Source organism: Oncorhynchus masou, chromosome 4 (assembly GCF_036934945.1).
Source record: "Oncorhynchus masou masou isolate Uvic2021 chromosome 4, UVic_Omas_1.1, whole genome shotgun sequence".
In the NCBI taxonomy this organism is placed as follows: domain Eukaryota; kingdom Metazoa; phylum Chordata; class Actinopteri; order Salmoniformes; family Salmonidae; genus Oncorhynchus; species Oncorhynchus masou.
The window spans coordinates 3228036-3253757 of NC_088215.1; the positions used below are offsets into that span (position 1 = coordinate 3228036).

General features: G+C 41.9%; 2 protein-coding genes across 2 annotated transcripts in view; both read right to left on the reverse strand.

Moving 5' to 3' along the window:
• LOC135521767 (zinc finger protein 180-like) lies at nt 1–24077 on the reverse strand. Its single transcript, XM_064947488.1, has 2 exons — nt 23553–24077; nt 1–3487 (listed from the first exon to the last, which is right to left on the reverse strand). Exons 1-2 carry the CDS (start codon nt 23839–23841, stop codon nt 2421–2423), a joined length of 1356 nt encoding a protein of 451 aa, XP_064803560.1. The 5' UTR covers nt 23842–24077; the 3' UTR covers nt 1–2420.
• LOC135520260 (uncharacterized) overlaps nt 1–25722 on the reverse strand; it is a 131847-nt gene that overhangs the window by 91627 nt on the left and 14498 nt on the right. The window lies entirely within an intron of this gene.

The window sequence follows — 25722 nt, forward strand, 5'->3', positions numbered from 1 at the left end:
CGAAATCTTTATATACTTAATATGGGATCAGGGCAATACAACGCACACATATAAAGTGAATCAATTGAGTGCTCTACAATGATGGTGATTCGTTGAGAGCCACGAGACAAAAGTATTTTACAGCCAAGATACACCCCTTTCAATCTACATGACAAACAATAGATGTATAGAACAGGTCACAAGGTTAAGACTTGTATGAAATATACTTATAATTCACAGCAGACAGCATCTGCTGTAAAAACAGCCCTCTGTGTAGAGACCAGGGTCTAGCCCTGGGGTCATCTCTCCCTGGTACCATATTGAACAAAAACTCATGCTCTGGAATGCGGTCTCTTTAGGTTTTATCGCCTAAAATACATTGTAAATCTCCTGTCAGTGTTTTCACCCAGGGGCCCATCCTCAGTAGAACACACAGACACTATAGTTCTAAGAATTCTCTATTCTGTTGCATAAAACCACCATTTGATGCAATAAAAATATTCTAACATAATCTTGCAATGTTGCTCTCAATGTCCAATGAAAGTTGACGAGTAACAACAACGGGGACCTAAATGACACCCACCATGAGACCCACTAAATCTGCCCAAGAAGCGACAAACAAAATAAATAAAAACACAAACTTAAAAACGGGACGCAACTAAAAGGTGTTGACTCTCCACATCTATCAAGACAACTGGAGCACTGGGCCAGACACTCTTAAATAGAACCTGGACCAGCTCAGGTGAAACACCTTCCCACTAACGAGATGGAAAAGCCAGCACAGGTGTAACATACTGACTAACGGGGTGACACCAATCAGTGTGTCCTACGTGCTAATGAGCTAAAGTTCAACCTCACAACATAAATGGAAAAACCAAAGCCTGTAAAACATTCCCATTTAAGACAACAAATATATCCTATATTTTTGATGGACGAGTTTGCTCACCACCAACAGAAAACAACTTCCATTTCACATTATAATCAACTACAATGCTTCACCTTCTACAATATAAACATGGTATCTGCTGGCTGGCAACAATTGAAGACAGCAAATAAAAAAAATATTAACAAAAAATCGAAATAATAATATGCAATAGTATTATTTTTATCATTTTTTTTTATAGAACCCAAAAACTCACTAGCTAATAGAACTCTAGTCCACTTTTATTTAACTAGGCAAGTCAGTTATGAACAACTTCTTATCGACAGTGACAGCCTAGGAAGAGTGGGTTAACTGGGGGGAGAAGAACATATTTTGGATGGGATTTGGGAAGTGAACTGAGAGTGCCAACAGAGCATTGCCAGTTTGGAATTCTGTCCAATGCCACCCACCACCCCGGAGCAAGTCATCCTGGGAGAAGCTGATGGAAGGAGTCAGTGAAGAGCCAGTAGAGAGATCCACCTTTCAAAATGTTTATCAGCTTGGGGATTCGATCCAGCAACCTTTCGGTTACTGCCAAACGCTCTAACCACTCGGCTACTGAAAGTACATTGAAATTACGTTGTTTTAAAGTAATTTAAAAAATGACCCGAAAATACATATTTTCAAACAAATATTGGACATCAGGCATAGTCTTCTTTTCAATTACATTTTGCTAGGTGGGATAGCCCCAAAGTAAAAACACAGTTTTAACGTGTTCAAATCCATAACCAATATGCAGTTTGTGATATATTGAAAACCTAAACATAAAATGTGCTATGTACACAAACATCTGCCACAATAATCACATTACTTGTATTTTTTAAACAAGCTCCTTATAAAACTGCACAAGCATCAGAAACACTTGTTTTGACAAGTAGCAACAAATCACTGATATCGATTAGGGGGGAAATCAGGTTGTACATGCTGTTGAAACTAACACAACTAAAAGAACACATTGAAATGGGAGATATCTTTTACCTCACTGATTATAGGACAACCTGCAGAAGACAGTCAGCTACATTTTGGAGTGATGCATTTAAATTTAGGGGTCGCTAAACAAAGGAACGCAACACTTATTTGTCATCACTCATCAATATCATGTTGAAATCAATTGTGCCGAGAGGGAGATGAGGTTGCACGTCCTGTCAAAACTAACAGCTCAAAAACCACACAGAATGAGAATAATGTGTACATCACTGGTTAGAGGACAACTTGTAGAAAACAGCTAGCTACATTTTGAAGTGTTGCATTTTGATTCAAGTGGGTCACCAACACGGGAAGTGTAACACAGCTCTTTTTGTGTTAGTCACTTTTTGTTAAATCACATAAATAGTACTCTTTCAATTCAGAGCCTGGATTTTTCCCAAGGCTAATATCCATATCATGGTGAAATCAATAGAACAGGGGGCAAACGTTTAGGATTCTACATTGTGAAATACCTTAAAATACTCCAAATACAATGTTAAAAACATTATACATTATTGTGAAATTATTTAATTGATATCATGAAACAACTCCTTCATGTATTTTCTGATGAGTTCTCTCCTGTGTGTGTTCTCTGGTGTAGAGTCAGATGGCAAGATTGACGAAAACTCTTCCCACATTGAACACAACTGTAAGGTTTCTCTCCTGTGTGTGTTCTCTGATGCAAAATCAGGCTGTTTAGCTGAGTAAAGTTCTTCCCACATTGATTACAGCTATACGGTTTCTCTCCTGTGTGTGTTCTCTGGTGTAGAGTCAGATGGCAAGATTGACTAAAACTCTTCCCACATTGAACACAGCTGTAAGATTTCTCTCCTGTGTGTGTTCTCTGGTGTAGAGTCAGAGTGCTAGATGCAGCAAAACTCTTCCCACATTGAACACAGCTGTAAGATTTCTCTCCTGTGTGTGTTCTCTGGTGTTGAGTCAGAGTGCTAGATGCAGCAAAACTCTTCCCACATTGACTACAGGTATAAGGTTTCTCTCCTGTATGTGCTCTCTGGTGTAGAGTTAGATTGCCAGATGTAGTACATCTCTTCCCACATTGATCACAGCAGTAAGGTTTCTCTCCTGTGTGTGTTCTCTGGTGCACTGTCAGAGAGCCAGATCGACCAAAATTCTTCCCACATTGAACACAGATATAAGGTTTCTCTCCTGTGTGTGTTCTCTGGTGCACTGTGAGCTCTCCAGATTGACCAAAACTCTTACCACATTGACCACAGCTATAAGGTTTCTCTCCTGTGTGTGTTCTCTGGTGTATAGTTAGATGGCCAGATGTAGTGCATCTCTTCCCACAATGACCACAGCTGAAAGGGTTCTCTCCTGTGTGTGTTCTCTGGTGCACTGTCAGAGAGCCAGATCCACCAAAACTCTTCCCACATTGAACACAGCTATACGATTTCTCTCCTGTGTGTGTTCTCTGGTGCATTTTAATGCCTGATGACGTGAATCTCTTCCCACAGTCAGAGCAGCAATGAGTTCTCCTCCCTGTGGATCTCTGCAGGTGTTTATTGAGGTGTTCTGATCTGGAGAGACTCTTCTCTGCCTCTTCAGCATCATAAGGTTGTTGAGGCTTCCCAGACGATCCACGATAGTCCCGTTTCTCTCCTGTGTGAACAACAAAGTCAGACAGATGATTAAAGGCCCACAACAGCGGTAATCCCCTGTAAAAGTTGATGCCAACAGCGTAGCCATGATGTTATACATCAATTGTAATGTCTGTAATGAATGTTAAAATTATTTGACATTTGTCTTAAAATGAGCAAGAATAGTCATATGTTGTCTTGTTTTCACATTAGTAGTAACATCGATGATTGTAGGATAGAAATAAGATATTCATGTTGTTGAATCCCTAAACAGTGTGCCAGACAACTTTTGGCCTCCAATATAGGAGTGTTTGCTAAAATTGGGGCACGAGGGCGATTTGATTGCAGGAACTCCTCCCTGCTAATGAGGAAACTGATAGTTATGGATGTACTATATCTGCCTGGAGCAAAAATGGCGAGTAAAGATTTTAATTTTTCACAATGTATTCTGAATGTGAATGGGGGAAAACTCAGGGGAGTAACCTCCATTTCCAGGTTGCTTATGAGTGCATTTCACACTACTTTGGATTATAATTGTAAGGCTCGTTTAATATGTTTGCTACAGTATTATAAATTATGTGTAATTATTAAAGAACCCGGTTAATGACAGTATCCCCATTTGGGGGTTGTCAATAAAGTTAAGATTTTATTTTGTTTTTCACACTTATTTAACCAGGTAGGCCAGTCGAGAACAAGTTCTCATTTACAAAGCAGTGCGACAAAAAAACAACAGAGTTCCACGTGGGATAAACAAACGTACAGTCAATAACACAATAGGAAAATCAATATACAGTGTGCAAATGGAGTAAGGAGGAAAGGCAATAAATAGGCCATAGTAGTGAAGTAATTACAATTTGGCAAATTAACACTGGAGTGATAGATTTGCAGATGATGATGTGCAAGTAGAAATACTGGGGTGCAAAAAAAAATAAAAACATGGAGATGAGGTAGGCAGTTGGATGGGCTATTTACAGATGGGCTGTGTACAGCTGCAGCGATCCACTGCTCAGATAGCTGATGCTTAAAGTTAGTGAGGGATTTATGAGTCTACAACTTCAGCGATTTTTGCAATTCGTTCCAGTCATTGGCAGCAGAGAGCTGGAAGGCAGCCAAAGTAGGTGTTGGCTTTGGGGATGACCAGTGAGATATACCTCCTGAAGCGTGTGCTATGGGTGGGTGTTGCTACGGTGACCAGTGACCGAGTTATGGCGGCCTAGCAAAGACTTATAGATGACCTGGAGCCAGTGGGTTTGGCGACGAATATGTAGCGAGGGCCAGCCGACGAGAGCATACAGGACGCAGTGGTGGGTGGTATATGGGGCTTTAGTGATAAAACCGATGGCACTGTGACAGACTGCATCCAGTTTATTGAGTAGAGTGTTGGAGGCTATTTTGAAAATGACATCACCGAAGTCAAGGATCGATAGGATAGTCAGTTTTACAAGGGTATCTTTGGCAGTGTGAGTGAAGGAGGCTTTGTTGCGACATAGGAAGCCAATTCTAGACTTAATTTTGGGTTGGAGATGCTTAATATGAGTCTGGAAGGAGAGTTTACAGTCTAACCAGACACTTAGGCATTTGTTGTTGTCTACATATTCTAAGTCAGAATCGTCCAGAGTAGTGATGCGAGTCAGGCGGCGAGTGCAGGCAAGATCGGTTGAAGAGCATGCATTTAATTTTACTCGTCTTTAAGAGCAGTTGGTGGCAACAGAAGGAGTTTGGTATTGCATTGAATGGCATTGAAGCTTGTTTGGAGGTTTGTTAACACAGTGTCCAAAGAAGGTCCAGATGTATACAGAATGGTGTCATCTGCGTAGAGGTGGATCAAGTAATCACCAGCAGCAAGAGCAACATCATTGATGTATACAGTGAGTGAATGAGGCTTTGTTGCGAAATAGGAAGCCAATTCTAGATTTAATTTTGGATTGGAGATGCTTAATATGAGTCTGAAAGGAGAGTTTACAGTCTAACCAGATACCTAGGTATTTGTAGTTGTCCACATATTCTAAGTCAGAACCGTCCAGAGTAGTGACGCGGGCCGGTGCAGGCAGCGATCGGTTGAAGAGCATGCATTTAGTTTAACTGGCGTTTAAGAGCAGTTGGAGGCCACAGAAGGAGTTATATGGCACTGAAGCACGTTTGTAGGTTTGTTAACAGAGTGTACAAAGAAGGGACAGAAGTATACAGAATGGTATCGCCTGCATAGAGGTGGATCAACAAATCACCCGCAGCAAGAGCAACATCGTTGGTATATACAGAGAAAAGAGTCGGTCTGAAAATTGAACCCTGTGGTACCCCCATAGAGACTGCCAGAGGTCCGGACAACAGGGCCTCCAATTTGACACACTGAACTCTATCAGAGAAGTAGTTGGTGAACCAGGCGAATCAGTCATTTGAGAAACCAAGGCTGTTGAGTCTGCCGATAAGAATACGGTGATTGACAGATTTGAAAGCCTTGGCCAGGTCGATGAAGACTGCTGCACAGTACTGTCTTTTATCGATGGCGGTTATGATATCATTTAGTACCTTGAGTGTGGCTGAGGTGCACCTATGACCAGCTCGGAAACCGGATTGCACAGCGGAGAAGGTACAGTGAGATTCAAAATGGTCAGTGATCTGTTTGTTAACCTGGCTTTCATATGCTTTAGAAAGGCAGGGCAGGATGGATATAGGTGTGTAACAGTTTGGGTCTATGAGTGTCACCCCCTTTGAAGAGGGGGATGACCGCGGAAGCGTTCCAATCTTTAGGACTCTCGAACGAGACAAAAGAGAGGTTGAACAGACTAGTAATAGGGGTTGCCACAATGGCGGCGGATAATTTTAGAAAGAGAGGGTCCAGAGGGTCTAGCCCAACTGATTTGTACGGGTCCAGCTTTTGCAACTCTTCCAGAAGGAGAAGGTTTTTGGAGTTAGAGCTACAGGATGCAAATTTCTGTTTGAAAAAGCTAGCCTTTTCATTCCTAACTGACTGTGTATTGGTTCCTGACTTCTCTGAAAAGTTGCATATCGCGGGGATTATTCGATGCTAGTGCAGTACACCACAGGATGTTTTTGTGCTGGTCAAGGGCAGTCAGGTCTGGAGTGAACCAAGGGCTATTATCTGTTCTTAGTTACACATTTTGTGAAAGGGGCATGCTTATTTAAGGTGGTGAGGAAATTACTTTTATAGAAAAACCAGGCATCCTCTATTGACGGGATGAGGTCAATATCCTTCCAGGATACCCAGGCCAGGTCGACTAGAAAGGCCTGCTTGCAGTAGTGTTTTAGGGAGCGTTTGACAGTGATGAGGGGTGGTCATTTGACCTCGGACCCATGATGGATGCAGGCAATGAGGCAGTGATCGCAGAGATCCTGATTGAAAACAGCAGAGGTGTATTTGGAGGGCAAGTTGGTCAGGATAATATCTATGAGGGTGCCCATGTGTACAGATCTAGGGTTGTACCTGGTGGGTTCCTTGATAATGGGTGTGAGATTGAGGGTATCTATCTTGGATTGTAGGATGGCCGGGGTGTTAATCATATCCCAGTTTAGGTCACCTAACAGAACGAACTCTGAAGATAGATGGGGGGCAATCAATTCACATATGGTGTCCAGGGCACAGCTGGGAGCTGAGGGGTGGTCTGTAACAGGCGGCAACAGAGAGAGACTTATTTCTGGAGAGATTAATATTTAAAATTAGAAGCTCAAACTGTTTGGGTTTAGACCTGGAAAGTATGACAGGACTTTGTAGGTCATCTCTGCAGTAGATTGCAACTCCTCTCATTTTGACGGTTGTAGTTGGGGATGGAAACTTCAGAATTTTTGGTGGCCTTCCAAAGCCAGGATTTGGACACGACAAGGACACCAAGGTTGGCGGAGTGTGCTAAAGCAGTGAGTAAAACAAACTTAAGGAAGAGGCTTCTGATGTTAACATGCATGAAACCAAGACGTCTGGGGACACACAGGGCCTGGGTTAACCTCTACATCACCAGAGGAACAGAGGAGTAGGATGAGGGTACGGCTAAAGGCTATCAGAACTGGTTGTCTAGTGCATTGGGAACAGAAAGTAAAAGGAGCAGATTTCTGGGCGTGGTAGGATAGATTCAAGGCATAATGTAGAGACAGGGGTATGGTAGAGTGCGGATACAGTAGAGGTAAACCTAGGCATTGAGTGACGATAAGAGAGGTTGCATCTCTGGAGGCACCAGTTATGCTAGGTGAGGTCACCGCATGTGTGGGAGGTGGGACAAAAGAGTTCTGAGGCATGTTGAGTGGGACTTGGGGCTCTGCAGTAAAATAAAACAATGATAACAACCCTAAACAACAGTATACAAGGAATATTGACTTTAGACTGACAAAGCGAGGCATAAAGCAATCACAGGTGTTGATTGGGAGAGCTAGCTAAGACAACAGTTAATCAGCTAAGACAACAACAACAACAGGTAAAATGGAGATGAATGGGCAGAGAGGGTCAGTTAACTACACACAGGGCCTGAGTTCGAGGCTGGGACCGACAGATAAACAAAATGGAGTACCGTGATTAATAAACAGCCCAGCAGGCATCAGCTACGTAACCAAGTGATCATAGGGTCCAGTGAACAGCAAAATATGAACCAGGGAAGCCTATATGGTAGTCTTTACTGCGCTGGCCGGGAGATGCGCCTTGGCTCGTGGCTAACTGGTGCAAGCTTCGGGACAAGGGCGTTAGCCACTGTAGCCAAAGGTCCAGAGCTTACGGCAGGAATCCGGTCGTGGCTTCTAGTAATTTTAGTGAAGAGTCTGGGAGGCATCAGCTGTGTAGCTGAGTGATCATAGGGTCCACTGAGCAGGCCAGGAGATGGGCCTGGCTCAAGGATAGCGTCGAGGCTGGGCAACTCGGTGGCAGCTAGCTAGTTATCCGGTGTAATGGTCCAGAGTAAGGGCGCACACTTAATTACGCATATAGAAGTAGGACTAGTCTACCTGGCCTGCACACAAATGTAGGCCAATAAAATGTGCCCATTTGGGGATGTCTGACAGTATTTCTGATTGTCTTAACGCACCACCACTAATGAGTTGTGGAGCTTCTCAAAGTAATTCTCTCTTCACCTCAAACAGCAAGTAAACAAAGTATAATCAAAATCAATTGCGTATGACAATAGCTCTTCAAAGTATTTTCGTAAAACATTTCCAGCTCTCACCCTTACATTTTCCATAAACTCATCTTCAAAACACTCTCCTGCAACCCGCCTCACCAATTTATATTTATAAAAAAGTATTATTTACCTCAAATCTGTAATCCTCCAAGAAGCTAGCCTGAAACTAGCCAGAAGCTAGCCAGGAGCTAATCCAGAAGCTTGGTCAGAAGCTAGCCAGAAACTCGCAAGAAGTTTCCCAGGAGCTAGCCAGAAGCTAATCCAGAAGCTAATCAGAAGCTAGTTAATGCTTTCGTCGATTCCGGAGCAAACATCAGTTGTTCCGGAGCTAGCCAGCTGAGGAGTTCCATCAATCACTCCTGGGCTGCGGTCACCTATCCGGACCCGTTTTGCTGCCTACGCGGAGCCCCACCGGGCATTCACGGCTGGACTGCCGACGTTATCTACCCGAAGGAGTTATCCGGCTGGCTCCTCCGTCGCGACGTTGCCTGGGCGCCCATCTGATGCCTGCTGGCCATTAGCTGTCTTATCGGCTGCTATCTGAATACACAATCGGACAATTTATTTATTTATTTTTATTGTTGTTTGTTTGTTTTTTTTCTCTTCTTGGGCCTCTAGCTATATCTATTGTTTTTATTTTTGTTGTGGTTGTGTAATTTGGATTAATCCCCTCTACCACACGGAACCCCACTAATCTACTGACTGAACGCAAGAGGTGGCTAATAACAGACGTCCATCCTATGCTAGCTTGCTACCGATGGCCTGGCTAGCTGTCTAAATCGCCGTGACCCCCAACCAACCTCTCCACTCTCCGGACCCTTTTGATCACTCAACGAAGCATGCCTCTCCTTAATGTCAATATGCCTTGTCCATTGCTGTTCTGGTTAGTGTTTATTGGCTTATTTCACTGTAGAGCCTCTAGTCCTGCTCACCATACCTTATCCAACCTATTAGTTCCACCACCCACACATGCAATGACATCTCCTGGTTTCAATGATGTTTCTAGAGACAATATCTCTCTCTTCATCACTCAATATCTAGGTTTACGTCCACTGTATTCACATCCCACCATACCTTTGTCTGTACATTATACCTTGATGCTATTTTATCGCCCCCAGAAACCTCCTTTTACTCTCTGTTCCAGACGTTCTAGACTACCAATTCTTATTGCTTTTAGCCGCACCCTTATTCTACTCCTCCTGTGTTCCTCTGGCGATGTAGAGGTTAATCCAGGCCCTACAGTGCCTGGCTCCACTCCTATTCCCCAGTCGCTCTCTTTTGACGACTTCTGTAACCGTAATAGCCTTGGTTTCATGCATGTTAACATTAGAAGCCTCCTCCCTAAGTTTGTTCTATTCACTGCTTTAGCACACTCTGCCAACATGGATGTCCTAGCTGTGTCTGAATCCTGGCTTAGGAAGACTACCAAAAATTCTGAAATTTTAATTCCAAACTACAACCTTTTCAGACAAGATATAACTGCCAAAGGGGGCGGTGTTGCAATCTACTGCAAAGCCTGCAGAGTTCTGTCCTACTATCCAGGTCTGTACCCAAACAATTTGAACTTCTACTTTTAAAAATCCACCTCTCTAAAAACAAGTCTCTCACCGTTGCAGTCTGCTATAGACCACCCTCTGCCCCCAGCTGTGCTCTGGACACCATATGTGAACTGATTGCCCCCCATCTATCTTCAGAGCTCGTGCTGCTAGGCGACCTAAACTGGAACATGCTTAATCTTGATACTCCCCATCCCGGATCCGGGATCGTGAATACAGCCTCACTCTCATTAGCATAACGCAACGTTAACGATTTCTGAAAATCGCAAATAAAATGAAAATAATGCGCCTGCTCTCAAGCTTAGCCTTTTCTTAACAACACTCATCTCAGATTATCAAAATATGCTTTTGAACCATAGCAATTCACTAATTTGTGTAAGAGTATGCTAAGCTAGCTTAGCATTTTGAGTAGCATTTAGCACGCAACATTTACACAAAAACCAGATAACCAAATAAATAAAATCATTTACCTTTGAAGAGCTTCGGATGTTTTCAATGAGGAGACTCTCAGTTACATAGCAAATGTTCAGTTTTTCCTGAAAGCATCTTTGTGTAGGAGAAATCGCTCCGTTTTGTACATCACATTTGGCTACCGAAACGAACCAAAAATTCAGTCACCAACAACGTCAAACTTTTTCCGAATTAACTCCATAATATCGACCGAAACATGGCAAACGTTGTTTGGAATCAATCCTCAAGGTGTTTTTTCACATATCTCTTCATTGATATATTGTTCGTGGAAGCCTGCTTTCTTCTCTGAATTCCATGGAAAAATACTTGCAGCTGAGGTTTGCGCACCAATTTCGGCGCAGGACACCGGGCGGACACCTGGAAAATGTAGTCTCTTATGGTCAATCTTCGAATGATATGCCTACAAATACGTCACAATGCTGCAGACACCTTGGGGAAACGACAGAAAGGGCAGGCTCATTCCTCTCGCATTCACAGCCATATAAGGAGACAATGGAAAACGGAGCCTCAAAAATCCTGCTGATTTCCTGGATGCCGTTTCATCTTGGTTTTGCCTGTAGCTCACGTTCTAGGGCACGCACAGAGAATATCTTTGCAGTTCTGGAAACGTCAGAGTGTTTTCTTTCCAAAGCTATCAATTATATGAATAGCCGAGCATCTTTTTGTGAAAAAATATTGCGCTTAAAACGGGCACGTCTTTTTTCTCTTTTTTTTGCGTTCTGCATTAGCATCGAACAGCCCCCGTGATATGCAGCTGTTCAGGGAAGCTAGAAACCATTATACACAGGCAGTTAGAAAAGCCAAGGCTAGCTTTTTCAAGCAGAAATTTGCTTCCTGCAACACTAACTCAAAAAAGTTCTGGGACACTGTAAAGTCCATGGAGAATAAGAATACCTCCTCCCAGCTGCCCACTACCACTGAAGATGGGAAACACTGTCACCACTGATAAATCCACCATAATTGAGAATTTCAATAAGCATTTTTCTACGGCTGGCCATGCTTTCCACCTGGCTCCTCCTACCCCGGTCAACAGCACTGCACCCCCCACAGCAACTCGCCCAAGCCTTCCCCATTTCTCCTTCTCCCAAATCCGTTCTGAAAGAGCTGCAAAATCTGGACCCCTACAAATCAGCTGGGCTAGACAATCTGGACCCTTTCTAAAATTATCTGCCGAAATTGTTGCCACCCCTATTACTAGCCTGTTCAACCTCTCGTGTCATCTGAGATTCCCAAAGATTGGAAAGCAGCTGCGGTCATCCTCCTCTTCAAAGGGGGGGGGAACACTCTTGACCCAAACTGCTACAGACCTATATCTATACTACCATGCCTTTCTACGGTCTTCGAAAGCCAAGTCAACAAACAGATTACCGACCATTTCGAATCTCACCATACCTTCTCTGCTATGCAATCTGGTTTCAGAGCTGGTCATGGGTGCACCCCAGCCACGCTCAAGGTCCTAAACGATATCTTAACCGCCATCGATAAGAAACATTACTGTACCGCCGTGTTCATTGATCTGGCCAAGGCTTTCGACTCTTTCAATCACCACATCCTCATCGGCAGACTCGACAGCCTTGGTTTCTCAAATGATTGCCTCGCCTGGTTCACCAACTACTTCTCTGATAGAGTTCAGTGTGTCAAATCGGAGGGTCTGCTGTCCGGACCTCTGGCAGTCTCTATGGGGGTGCCACAGAGTTCAATTCTTGGACCGACTCTCTTCTCTGTATACATCAATGAGGTCGCTCTTGCTGCTGGTGAGTCTCTGATCCACCTCTACGCAGACGACACCATTCTGTATACTTTTGGCCCTTCTTTGGACATTGTGTTAACAACTCTCCAGGCAAGCTTCAATGCCATACAACTCTCCTTCCGTGGCCTCCAATTGCTCTTAAATACAAGTAAAACTAAATGCATGCTCTTCAACCGATCGCTACCCTCACCTGCCCAACATCACTACTCTGGACGGCTCTGACTTAGAATACGTGGACAACTACAAATACTTAGGTGTCTGGTTCGACTGTAAACTCTCCTTCCAGACCCATATCAAATATCTCCAATCCAAAGTTAAATCTAGAATTGGCTTCCTATTTCGCAACAAAGCATCCTTCACTCATGCTGCCAAACATACCCTTGTAAAACTGACCATCCTACCAATCCTCGACTTTGGCGATGTCATTTACAAAATAGCCTCCAATACCCTACTCAACAAATTGGATGCAGTCTATCACAGTGCAATGTTTTGTCACCAAAGCCCCATATACTACCCACCATTGCGACCTGTACGCTCTCGTTGGCTGGCCCTCGCTTCATACTCGTCGCCAAACCCACTGGCTCCATGTCATCTACAAGACCCTGCTAGGTAAAGTCCCCCCTTATCTCAGCTCGCTGGTCACCATAGCATCTCCCACCTGTAGCACACGCTCCAGCAGGTATATCTCTCTCGTCACCCCCAAAACCAATTCTTTCTTTGGCCGCCTCTCCTTCCAGTTCTCTGCTGCCAATGACTGGAACGAACTACAAAAAGCACTGAAACTGGAAACACTTATCTCCCTCACTAGCTTTAAGCACCAACTGTCAGAGCAGCTCACAGATGACTGCACCTGTACATAGCCCACCTATATTTTAGCCCAAACAGCTACCTCTTTCCCTACTGTATTTAATTAATTAATTTATTTTGCTCCTTTGCACCCCATTATTTTTATTTCTACTTTGCACATTCTTCCATTGCAAATCTACCATTCCAGTGTTTTACTTGCTATATTATATTTACTTTGCCACCATGGCCTTTTTTTGCCTTTACCTCCCTTATCTCACCTCATTTGCTCACATCGTATATAGACTTGTTTATACTGTATTATTGACTGTATGTTTGTTTTACTCCATGTGTAACTCTGTGTCGTTGTATGTGTCGAACTGCTGTGCTTTATCCTGGCCAGGTCGCCATTGTAAATGAGAACTTGTTCTCAACTTGCCGACCTGGTTAAATAAAGGTGAAAAAAAATATATTATTTGATCAAACAGCATGCTTAAAACTTCTTATGGCTGCAGGGGCAGTATTGAGTAGCTTGGATGAAAGGTGTCCAGAGTAAAACGGCCTGCTCCTCAGTCCCAGTTGCTAATATATGCATATTATTATTGGTATTGGATAGAAAACACTCGGAAGTTTCTAAAACTGTTTGAATGATGTCTGAGTATAACATAACTCATATGGAAGGCAAAAACCTGAGAAGAAATCCAAACAGGAAGTGAGAAATCTGAGGTTGGTCGATTTTCAACCCAGACCCTAATTAATTCACAGTGGGATATGGATGAAGTTACACTTCCTAGGGCTTCCAATAGATGTCAACCGTCTCTAGAAACTTGAATGAGGCTTCTACTGTGATGTGGGGCTGAATGAGTCAGGTTTCTGGCAGAGAGCCATTTCCTGGTCACGCGCATTTCACATAATAGCGACCTGCGTTCCATTGCTTCTCTACACACAAAGGTTGGAAAGTTATTGAAGATTTATGATAAAACATGATTCGATACTTAGTTTGAAATGTTTCTGTAATATAAACTTTTATGCCTGACCTGCACGAGCGTTTGGATATGTATACCTAACGCACTAACAAAAGTAGCTACTTGGACATAAATAAATAATGGACATTATCAAACAAAATCAAGCATTTATTGTGGAACTAGGATTCCTGGGAGTGCATTCTGATGAAGATCAAAGGTAAGGGAATATTTATAATGTTATTCCTGATTTCTATTCACTTCGGATATTTTTTTTATTTTTCTGAGCGCCGTCTGAGATTATTGCATGATTTGCTTTTTCCGTAAAGATTTTTTTAATCTGACACAGCGGTTGCATTAAGGAGAGATATACCTATAATTCCACGTGGATAACTTGTATTTTCATCTACATTTATGATAAGTATTTCTGTTGAATTGATGTGGCGATGCAAAATCACAGGATGTTTTTGGAACTACTGAACATAACGCGCCAATGTAAACTCAGATTATTTTATATAAATATGAACTTTATCAAACAAATAATACAGTGAGGGAAACAAGTATTTGATCACTTGCTGATTTTGTATGTTTGCCTACTGACAAAGAAATGATCCGTCTGTAATTTTAATGGTAGGTTTATTTGAACAGTGAGACAGAATATCAACAAAAAAAATCCAGAAAAACGCATGTCAAAAATGTTGATTGGTTTGAATGATTTGCATTTTAAATGAGGAAAATAAGTATTTGACCCCTTTGCAAAACATTACTTTGTACTTGGTGGCAAAAACAGAGGTCAGATATTTCTTGTAGTTGGCCACCAGGTTTGCACACATCTCAGGAGGGATTTTTTCCCAGTCCTCTTTGCAGATCTTCTCCAAGTCATTAAGGTTTGAGGCTGACGTTTGGCAACTCAAACCTTCAGCCCCCTCCAAAGATTTTCTATGGGATTAAGGTCTGGAGACTGGCTAGGCCACTCCAGGACCTTAATGTGGTTCTTCTTGAGCTACTCCTTTGTTCCCTTGGCCGTGTGTTTTGGGTCATTGTCATGCTGGAATACCCATCCACGACCCATTTTCAATACCCTGGCTGAGGGAAGAAGATTTTCACCCAAGATTTGACGGTACATGGCCCCGCCCATCGTCCCTTTGATGCAGTGAAGTTGTCCTCTCCCCTTAGCAGAAAAACACCCCCAAAGCATAATGTTTCCACCTCCATGTTTGATGGTGGTTTCTTGGGGTCATAGGCAGCATTCCTCCTCCTCCAAACACGGCAAGTTGAGTTGATGCCAAAGAAATCCATTTTGGTCTCATCTGACCACAACACTTTCACCCAGTTGTCCTCTGAATCATTCAGATGTTCATTGGCAAACTTCAGACGGGCATTTATATGTGCTTTCTTGAGCAGGGGGACCTTGCGGGCGCTGCAGGATTTCAGTCCTTCACGGCGTAGTGTGTTACCAATTGTTTTCTTGGTGACTATGGTCGGCTGCCTTGAGATCGTTGACAAGATCCTACTGTGTAGTTCTGGGCTGATTCCTCACCATTCTCATGATCATTGCAACTCCACGAGGTGAGATCTTGCATGGAGCCCCAGGCCGAGGGAGATTGAGATTCTTTTGTGTTTCTTCCATTTATTATTCTGTCTCTCACTGTTCAAATAAACCTACCATTAAAATTATACACGGATCATTTTTTTGTCAGTGGGCAAACGTACAAAATCGGCAGGGGATCAAATATTTTTTCCCCCTCACTGTACATGTATTGTGTATCATGAAGTCCTATGAGCGTCATCTGATGAAGATCATCACAGGTTAGTGATTCATTTTCTCTCTTTGTGCTTTTTTCTGTGGCTTGGTGGTGACCTAACATAATCGTTTGTGGTGATTTCGCTGTGAAGCCTATTTGAAATCGGACACTGAGGTGGGATTAACAACAAGATTACCTTTAAAACGGTATAAGATCCTATGTTTGAGGAATTTTAATTATGAGATTTCTGTTTTGAATTTGGCGACCTTGCACTTTCACTGGCTGTTGTCATATCGAACCCGTTAACGGGATTGCAGCCCTAAGAAGTTTTAAAGCACCAGACAAGTTCTGTACATATAGTTGATTTTATTAAAAGGTGTGTTTTATATGGAAAAATACAAACAACATTTCAACTAATCGATTGGTAGAATGAACAGATGACTCTTGGTTGACCAAGACTTATTTTAGGTGGGGACAGCACTAGAACATGATTTTGGGGCTCCTGAGTGACGCAGGTCTAAGACACTGCATCTCAGTGCTTGAGGCGTCACAACAGACAACCCGGTTCAAGTCCAGGCTGTGTTTACAACCGGCTGTTATTGTGAATTAAACAAAGGTTACATTTTTTTTCAATAATATAAAACATAGTTCATTCAGAAAGTTCAGACCCCTTCCCTTTTTCCACATTTTGTTACGTTACAGATTTATTTTAAAATGTATTTATAAAAAACAGAATCCTCATTAATCTACACACATTAATGACAAAGTGAAAACAGGTAAAAAACAGAAATACCTTATTTACTTAAGTATTCAGACCCTTTGCTATGAGACTCGCAATTGCTTTCAGGTGCATCCTGTTTCCATGAACCTCTTATGGCTGCGATCCCCGTACAGGGATCAACATCAGGGGAAATTTCAGAGTGATAACTAAAAATACAACGTCGTAACATTAAACATTCTTGAAAATGCAAGTGTCTTACACCCTTCAAAATATTAGAATCTTGGTAATCAAACTACATTTTCCAATTTAAAATAGCTATTACAGAGAACAAATACCACGCTTTTGTTTGAGAAGAGCAATCAACAACAGAAACATTTTTCGCCATGACAGTTTTTACACATTCACATCTGAAGGTAAAATTACGACCAACATGCTGATATCTTGCTCTTATTTCTCTTCCTGAGGGTCCCAGTGATCAAATGAAGTGCCGTTTTCTTTGATAAAATCCATTTTTATAGCCTAACTCAAAACATTGTCAACCATTTGTGCCGTGAATTCCATCTCTATCAATTTTTTTACGGAGCATTCGACGTAATTACACACAGTAAACAATAGTTTATCTAGTCATGGTTGGTTTCAGTGCATTCCTCTAGATGTTTGCAACACAGCCAAAAGTCAGTGTTTTTTTGCGGGTAGTATTGCCCGAAGTGAACTAATTTGAAGACAACGAGCAATGACTTCCTTGAGCACCAATCAAGCTTTGTTGATTTAACTGTATTTCTGCCCAATGACCACGGATCTTCATGAATATCTAGCTGGGTCGATAGCCAATGAGCAGAGGTAAATGCCAGTATGTGATGGTTATGGGTTGGACCACCATTCCTTGTTTGTAAACGCACGCGTAACGAACTCCATTCTCGCCTTGACCATCAGAGTAGTTTCAGTGACGCTTGTTACGCACAGCAGTATTTTGGAGACATCATGGCGAATAAATCAGGAAAAGCGAAGTCCCAGTCTAAGTATACAGATTTGCACAAGATTATAGAAGAGATTGATCGGGAAAGTGAGACATATTTTGTTTGAGGAATCTTTAAGTGTTATGATTCAAACAGGAGCTGAGGAGCTGTTTCTGCAAGGACAGGACGTACTTCTGATCAGGTAAGTGCTAATGCCGTTTTATGAAATATATATTTTTTTTTTTGCAAAAAAAAAATTTGGTTTGTTTGGGTGTGTGTGTTTGTTTGTTTGGATATATATATTTTCCATGTCAGATATATATATATATATATTCAATTTTTTATTCAAATGGAATGGAGTAGAACAGCAAACACACACATGGCCACTGCGCCTGCTACTCCTCTCCATTTCCATATGAAATAGCCATTGGGTGCAGGATCACAACAATGGCCGGAGTTGAATGGAACAGCACTTCACCTTCGTGACTGTTCCCTCTGCTCTATACAATACATATCTGTTTATTAAATGTGATGATAAAAGGCTCATACAATACAAATATTTTTTAAATGTTTTCTTTCACAGTGATAGCGACTTCGACTGGGAGCCCCCGGTGCCAAGCTGCCCGCTCTACTCCTGCCTTCAGTGGTGTTCATATGCCACAGTTCATTACTGCAGGCATGACTGTGCCTAGGTGCCAAAAGGGCACAGCATGAAGGCGTCGTTGTGTTCTGTGCCGCATGACCTGTACTACTTGTTCAGTTTGCCTCTGCTTTACATCAGAAAGAGACTGCTATGGGACATGCTACAGGCAGCAAAATATTGTGTAGATGACTTCCAAAGGGTCTACTGTTTTTTTTTTTTTTTAATTCTAATTTAAAAAAAAACATTTTTAGAAAAAAAAATAGTGTGTTAGAATAGCTTTTTGATATGTTGCATATAGTTATTTGCACAGTTGTATATAGTTATAGGTCATTTCACCAATTCGGCCACTTGGGTACATTTGGGCAACTTGTGTGGGACACCTGGGTGACTTCATGCTAAATGTCATGTAGCTCACCCATTCCTGAAGTTAGTCTGAAACTTTGCACACCTACAGTTGCCCTCTTGTGTTATGCATCAAAATTATCTCCAGCATCCTCTCTGACTGTGTGGCTATTCTAGTACATGTGAAAGATGATACTACAACAATAAAAAACAGAAAACGTATGCTCTTTCTTTCTCTCTTCTTCCACCAGATCTACTGTGTTATATTCTCCTACATTCAATTAACATTTCCACAAACTGCAGAATGTTTCCATTTAAATGATACCAAGAATATGCATATCCTTGCCTCTGGGGCTGAGCTACAGGCAATTAGATTAGGGTATGTCTTCAGGTGGAAATTGAGAACAAGGGATGCAGCCATAAGAGGTTAATTAATCATCCTTGAGATGTATCTACAACTTGTTCGGAGTCCACCTGTGGTAAATTCAATTGATTGGGCATGATTTGGAAGGCACACACCTGTCTATATATGGTCCCACAGTTGACAGTGCATGTGCATGTCAGAGCAAAAACCAAGCAATGAGATCGAAAGAATTTTCCGTAGAGCTCCGAGACAGGATTGCGTCAAGGCACAGATCTGGGGAAGAGTACCAAAAAAAATTATGCTGCATTGAAGGATTCCCTCTGACACAGCCTACTATATAGGTCCTGGATGGTAGGAAGCTTGGCCACAGTGATGTAATGGGCTGTTCGCACTACCCTCTGTAGAGCCTTACGGTCAGATACCATACCTGGCGGTGATGCAACCGGTCAGAATGCTCTCAATGGTGCAGCTGTATTACCTTTTGAGGATCTGGCGACCCATGCCAAATCTTTTCAGTCTCCTGAGGGGGAAAAGGTTTTGTTGTGCCCTCTTCACGACTGTCTTGGTATATACCCACGTGGGTGATTAAAAGATGAACTGAGGTCCACACTCCAGTCCAGTTGATGGTGGATTACCTTTTGGGGGATCACAACTGGTTACCTATTTTGATGTCAAAGTATTTGAAATAATTTTGATGTGATATGAAAGTATTATTTGAAATAATTTGGATGTGATATGAAAGTATTATTTTCAATTACTTTGATGTGATATTTAAGTATTGTGTGAAATTATTTTGAGGTGATATGAAAGTACAGCGATTTATGTTTCTAGAAACATATTGCAATTGAGAATCGATTCACATTTAGATGGAATATTTGACTATTTTAGCTGCCAGAGCCAGTCTACCTCTGAAAATAACATACAGTCCTTGGACCTTGAGGAGTAACGGGGGCAGGAATCAGCAGTAGACACAATAACAAAGCGTACTCCCCGCCCGTTTCGGTAAAAGCTGAGGGATGGGGCTGGAGAAATGCAACCATCCATAATATCAACATGATAGTTTTAACCATGTTTTGAGGATATATTGTGTTTGTTTATATTTACTGACAAACATTGGAGAAAATAAAGGCTTATATTCTGGGTTCTGATGGGGTACAACAGCTGAACTAAGCTCATGAGGTATTTATTTAGAAGTGAATTCTTAAAGAAACAAATGTTTAAGTCCCAAAATGGATGTAACAACTGCTGATTGCACCTTTAAGAGTACATCTTGGGCTAAGCTAATAGGAGCTATTGAGGAATACAATATTTCAGGCGTTGTCATTGGATGCATTTGATCAATTGTTTACGTTTTGTTGATGGTCCACTCTTGATGTTCTACACGTTACAGTGTAGCTTCAGCCATTCCTTCAGAACAACATTAAAGTGGAGAACCCAGTGGCGTGCCGTGGGCCTGGGCCTTCAGTGAGGTCCTACACAGTCCCACCCGAATTAATCCACCTCTTATTACCATCATTATGATGCCATGGCTCTAGACACTATACATTTAGGCAGAAATGCAGTATGACCAGGCGTTATGTCACCTTGAAATTGACATTTTTATTCAGAGAATTGCAGGGGAAGAGTACAATACAGTCCAGTTCAACTAATAGGCAAGAACATAGTCGAGTGCAACATAGTTATATTAATATTCTTCTTCTATCCATTTCTGGTCCACAAACTTTGAGCTTTCAGTTAAAAAAAATAATAATACAGTGTGTTCACTAAACAGCGCATTGCCGCACCCAAAAAAAAGACATAACTATTCACTGAAAATAAAAAGAAAGGAAACAAATAATTTGCAACATAGGCTAATAGCCTATATATTAAACAAATAAAATGGCAATTTAATATTAACGAAATAAAATGCGAAACATACATACACATTTAATGAAAAATAAAATGCATTGTATGCCTACTCACCAAAGGCTGATTATTTGAACACAAAAGCCTTCTTCCTTTCTTCTTCAAGAAGACTTCAATGACTCTGTTGTACAGTCTTATCTGTGCGTTTTAGTTCCACCAATAAGTCCTTCTCTATCGACATGGAGGCTAATGCTGAAAGCCGAGTCTGTCCAGTAGCATTTCTGGAATACGTTTTGATTCGCTTTAAGGCCGAGAATGACCGCTCGACAGAAGCCGTGGACACAGGGATGGTCACTGTCACACATGCCAATGTGTAATGTTGTCCCATGTCCTCATTCAGATTTTTCTGCTTAAGGAAATCAAGGAGATCAGAGGGACTTTTCCCTTCAAAATCAGTCATAGCATACATTACAGTCAGTTCTGTTTTTAGCTTGGATATGTCGAACAGTGTTCCGTGACTCTGTTAAGCTGGAGAAGGCTGTTTGCAGGAATTTTTTCTGGTAGGTCTGAAAGTGCTGGGGGTCCAGGAGGGAGAGAAGCATACATTTTTCGTGGTCTTGAAACATGTTTCGTATCTGGCAAAGAATGTTGTTCTCTGCGTGCGCCTCTGCGTGCGCTGGGTGAACTTGAGATGCGTGCTGTGTCATCGTAGATTTGACTGAACCTGCGCCTCTCTCGCTCAATTGTGTCACAAAACTCGTTCACCCTTGTCAGGCAGAATTGTACATCCAAAGTTTGTTTCTGTAGAATTACAAAAAGCCCATCCGAATAATTAAAAATCCCACTGAATGTTTCAAGCAAAAAACAAAACTCAAAATCATCCAAACGTGCATTAAATCCATCAGCCATAAGCACAGGATCCCCGTCATGGTCATCATGATGTTCCAGTAAGTGGTTAAACAGCTCCTTTAGGGCAACTCTCTTTTCAAAGACTGCATTGACCAATCTAGATGTATATTGCCACCTCGTTGGTGCAACCTTAGGAAGTCGACGCTTGCAGATGTCATCCAGCAGTTGTGTGCGCTTAGGGGATCGTGAGAAAAATGCTGCAAGGCCATTGAGGTTGGCAAAGAAGACCTTGCATTCTTTAAGCTTTGAGGCTCCTTGAGTCAGAACTAAATTTAGTCGATGTGCATAGCAGTGAATGAGGGCCATCGTTGCCCTCTCCTGAACTTTAGCCTGCACCCCATTGAGTCCAGATGCCATGACTGCCGCGCCATCAAAACACTGTGCCACAACTTTATCCAGACTACATTAATTTTCCTCCAAAAAACTGAAAATAAGAGCGGCAATGTCATCAGCTCGCTTGCCACATCTTCAAATTGGATAAATCGCTCCTTGACTCCTGTGTCCGTCACATAACGCAGGACGAGTGAGAGCTGTGCTGCATTTCCCACATATGTTGTCTCGTCCACCATAACAGCAACAAAGGGAGCTTTTTTAATCTCCATTTTGATCTCTTCTCCCATCACTTCAGCAATAGCATAAATTAGGTCATTTTGTATTTTGCCTGACGTCCCAATGAACACTTTGATAGTGGACAGGTGGTATTGTAAATCTGTGTTGCTTTCAGAAAGAAAAGAAAGAAGCTCCACGTAGTTCCCTTTGTTTGTGGAGTCAGCACTTTCATCGTGTCCCCTAAATGAAAGTTCCTGTATACCCAAAAACATGACACAATCAATGAGTCTTTTCAATATTTGCCTACTTTTCTTCACCTTTTCATTGTGCAGCTCCGTTGCCCTGCGCGCTTGTTCGTTGAGCTGTAGATCCACTCGGGTGTCCCCAAAAGTTTTCAAAAGCACCATTGCTTGTAAGTGCCCAGCCGTACTTTGGTGTCTCGTTGCTGCCTTGGTTAGACAACTCAAGTTTGCAAAGCCAGTGTGGCTCCAAACACCAAATCAATCACTTGCAAATAATAGGCATTCCCAGCAGTACAGTTTTTAGTGCTTCTCGAAGCCTGTGAGCCATTGATAGCGCTCGCAGTTGGAACTTTGAAAGTGGCGAACGAACCCCTTTCCCGCCTGTGACAGGCTTTGTAGCGTCGGCGTCCTCTCCTTACAATGTCCAACTTTTCTTGAAAAGTTTGTCTTGAGAATGGCGTTATAATTATATCCTCGACCAAATCGATATCTTCTCCTCCTTCCGGCATTGTGGGTTGAAAAAACAGCTTAGTAGTACGCAAATTCCTTAGTAGTACGCAGTTTCCTAGTTCTGAGGTTCTGCATAGACCTGCCCATAGGACCTGCCTCTCAATATTGGTAATCCAATCAAAAGACATGCACGCACTACGCCTGCAAACTGGCTCCTGTGTAACACTGGAGCCAGCCAGCAGGCGTACAATAGCCAACTCTAAAGCTGATTGGTTGACACAATTTTAATTTCCATTCACTTTAAGCTACAAGCACCCGCACTGTTGATTCAGAAGGCCCGAGGGCAGATTTTAGACCCCTGGCAACACATGATGGCTGAATATGATTGGATAAAAGATCTAACATAATGACCAGCCCTCCAAATCTCAACCTGGGGCTGGAAGCAATGCAACCAAGAGGAAAGCTATGAAATGAAGAGTATAACTCTTACTCTGGCGAATAATTTAATACATATTTGTGGGAAAATATAATTAAAAAATATATATATTCTGATGTTTAGGCCAGCTAGCTTGAGCTAGAGAAGGCCTTGCTGGCCCTGACGACCCACCAATGGTAGAACACCTTCACTGCATATTGGTTCCCCTTTACTGCATATTGGTTCAACGACTGCAGAGACGGTACTTACTGGTGTTAAACAGATCTCCAACCTCCTCTTCTTCCTCCAATGTGACAGTAATCTCCCCCTCCTCCTCTTTCACTCCAAAAAATGCACCCTCCTCTTTCACTCTGAACGTGTCTTCCTCTTCTTTCACTGAAACGTCTTTCTCTTCTTCTTTCACAGTAACAGCCTCACCCTCTACTTGTTTTTGTATAGTAACATATTTCTCTTCCTCCTCTTCTTTGATGAGAGCTTCTTTTTCCGTCCAGCAAACCTCCTCTTCTTTATCAGGAAGAGAGTAGCTTAGTGAACTCATGGTCGGAGATGTTAGCCAGCTAGCATTAGCGACTAGCCTAGTTCTAAGCTAACTTAGCAAACCAGCTAGATGACAAACAACGTAAATATATTATTAAATGGGTCAACAAGTACGTACGACAGAAGTGTGTTTAATACACAGCTACTAATATACACCAAAAACGGTGTAAAGAGCGTCAATGTTGTAGCTGAGTTTGCTATAAAGCTACGGAGGTGTCTGACAAGCTATTGTTGTTGAAGGAGCGTCCCGTCCACTAGATTATACGTCACACTGGCAGAACCGCCTGAACCTAAAATACGCACATCGCCATCAGCTGACTGGAGTGGGCAACGCAGTTGAGCGAACAAACGTTTATTTTTCATTTATTTCATAAAAGTTTATTATTATATTGAGTTGTTCAAAGAGAAGCATATGATGATTGATTCGTTTTTAATGAGAATTTAAAACCAACTTTACACCCACTACATATTTTTATTGAACCATACATCTGACATGGATCATTTTGACCCCAGAGGCATATCTTTTATCGTAGCCAACATGTGGTTTATTCAACTCTTCCAATTTTTTACGACTTTGTCAATCAACTTGTTCTTAATAAATCTAAATATGGTTCAGTGTTTCTGTATCAATAAGGACTTTCATTTTGACCCCAGGCAAAAGCACCTTTGATAAATAGGATGTTCATTTAAAATCAAAATCACATTTTATTGGTCACATACACATGTTTAGCATGTTATTGCGGGTGTTGTGAAATGCTTGTGGTTTTAGCTCTGACAGTGCAGTAATATCTAACAAGTAATTTCTAACAATTTCACAACATATACCCAATATACACAAATCTCAGTATTCAAATCTAGGTTTCCCTGTAGACATGATCCATCCCACCAGAGGTTGGAGGGGCACCTGTATCAGTGGTTTTGACCAGATAGACACCTGCAGACACACAGTATAGTGCCTCCCATGTACTCCCCTAAGTTTGGATTTTTCTATACCACGTATCACATGACTGTACAAAACTATCAATGGTAGAAAACTCTGCCAGTGGTAGAAAAGTCTACCAGGAGTATACAGTGCATTTGTAATGTATTCAGACCCCTTCACTTTTTCCACATTTTGTTACATTACAGCCTTATTCTAAAATGGAAGATTTTTTCCCTCATCAATCTACACACAATACCCCATTATGACATCACAATACCCCATAATGACATCACAATACCCCATAATGACAAACCCAAAACTTTTTTTTACATTTATGCACGTATTCATACCCTTTGCTATGAGACTCGAAATTGAGCTCACATGCACCCCATTTCCATTGATCATCCTTGAGATGTTTCTACAACTTGATTGGAGTCCACTTGTGGTAAATTCATTGATTGGACATTATGATTGTGTCAAGGCACAGATCTGGGGACGGGTACCAAGACATTTCTGCAGCATTGAAGGTCCCCAAGAACACAGTGACCTCCACTATACTTAATGGAAGAAGTTTGTTATTATTATTATTATGTGTAGTCTGAATCCGTGGAGCTGCAGGGATTTGTAGTCTTAGTGGCCTCCATCAACGTTAATGGAAGAAGTTTGTTATTATTATTATTATTATTATTTGTAGTCTTGCATGTCGTCTACTTTGATGCTAATTAGCACTTTCGAATCGGTGAATAAAGGATCCCCATTAGTTCCTGCCAAGGCAGCAGCTACTCTTCCTGGGGTCCAGCAAAATAAAGGCAGTTATACAATATTAAAAACATTAAAATACATTCACAAACACACGGTGTGCACTCAGTCACCTTGTCCTAGGGAGATTTACATGGTTATTAAAACGTCACACCAGGGTAACCCTAAACAAAACACAGCCCCGTGGGGAAAAATTAATGG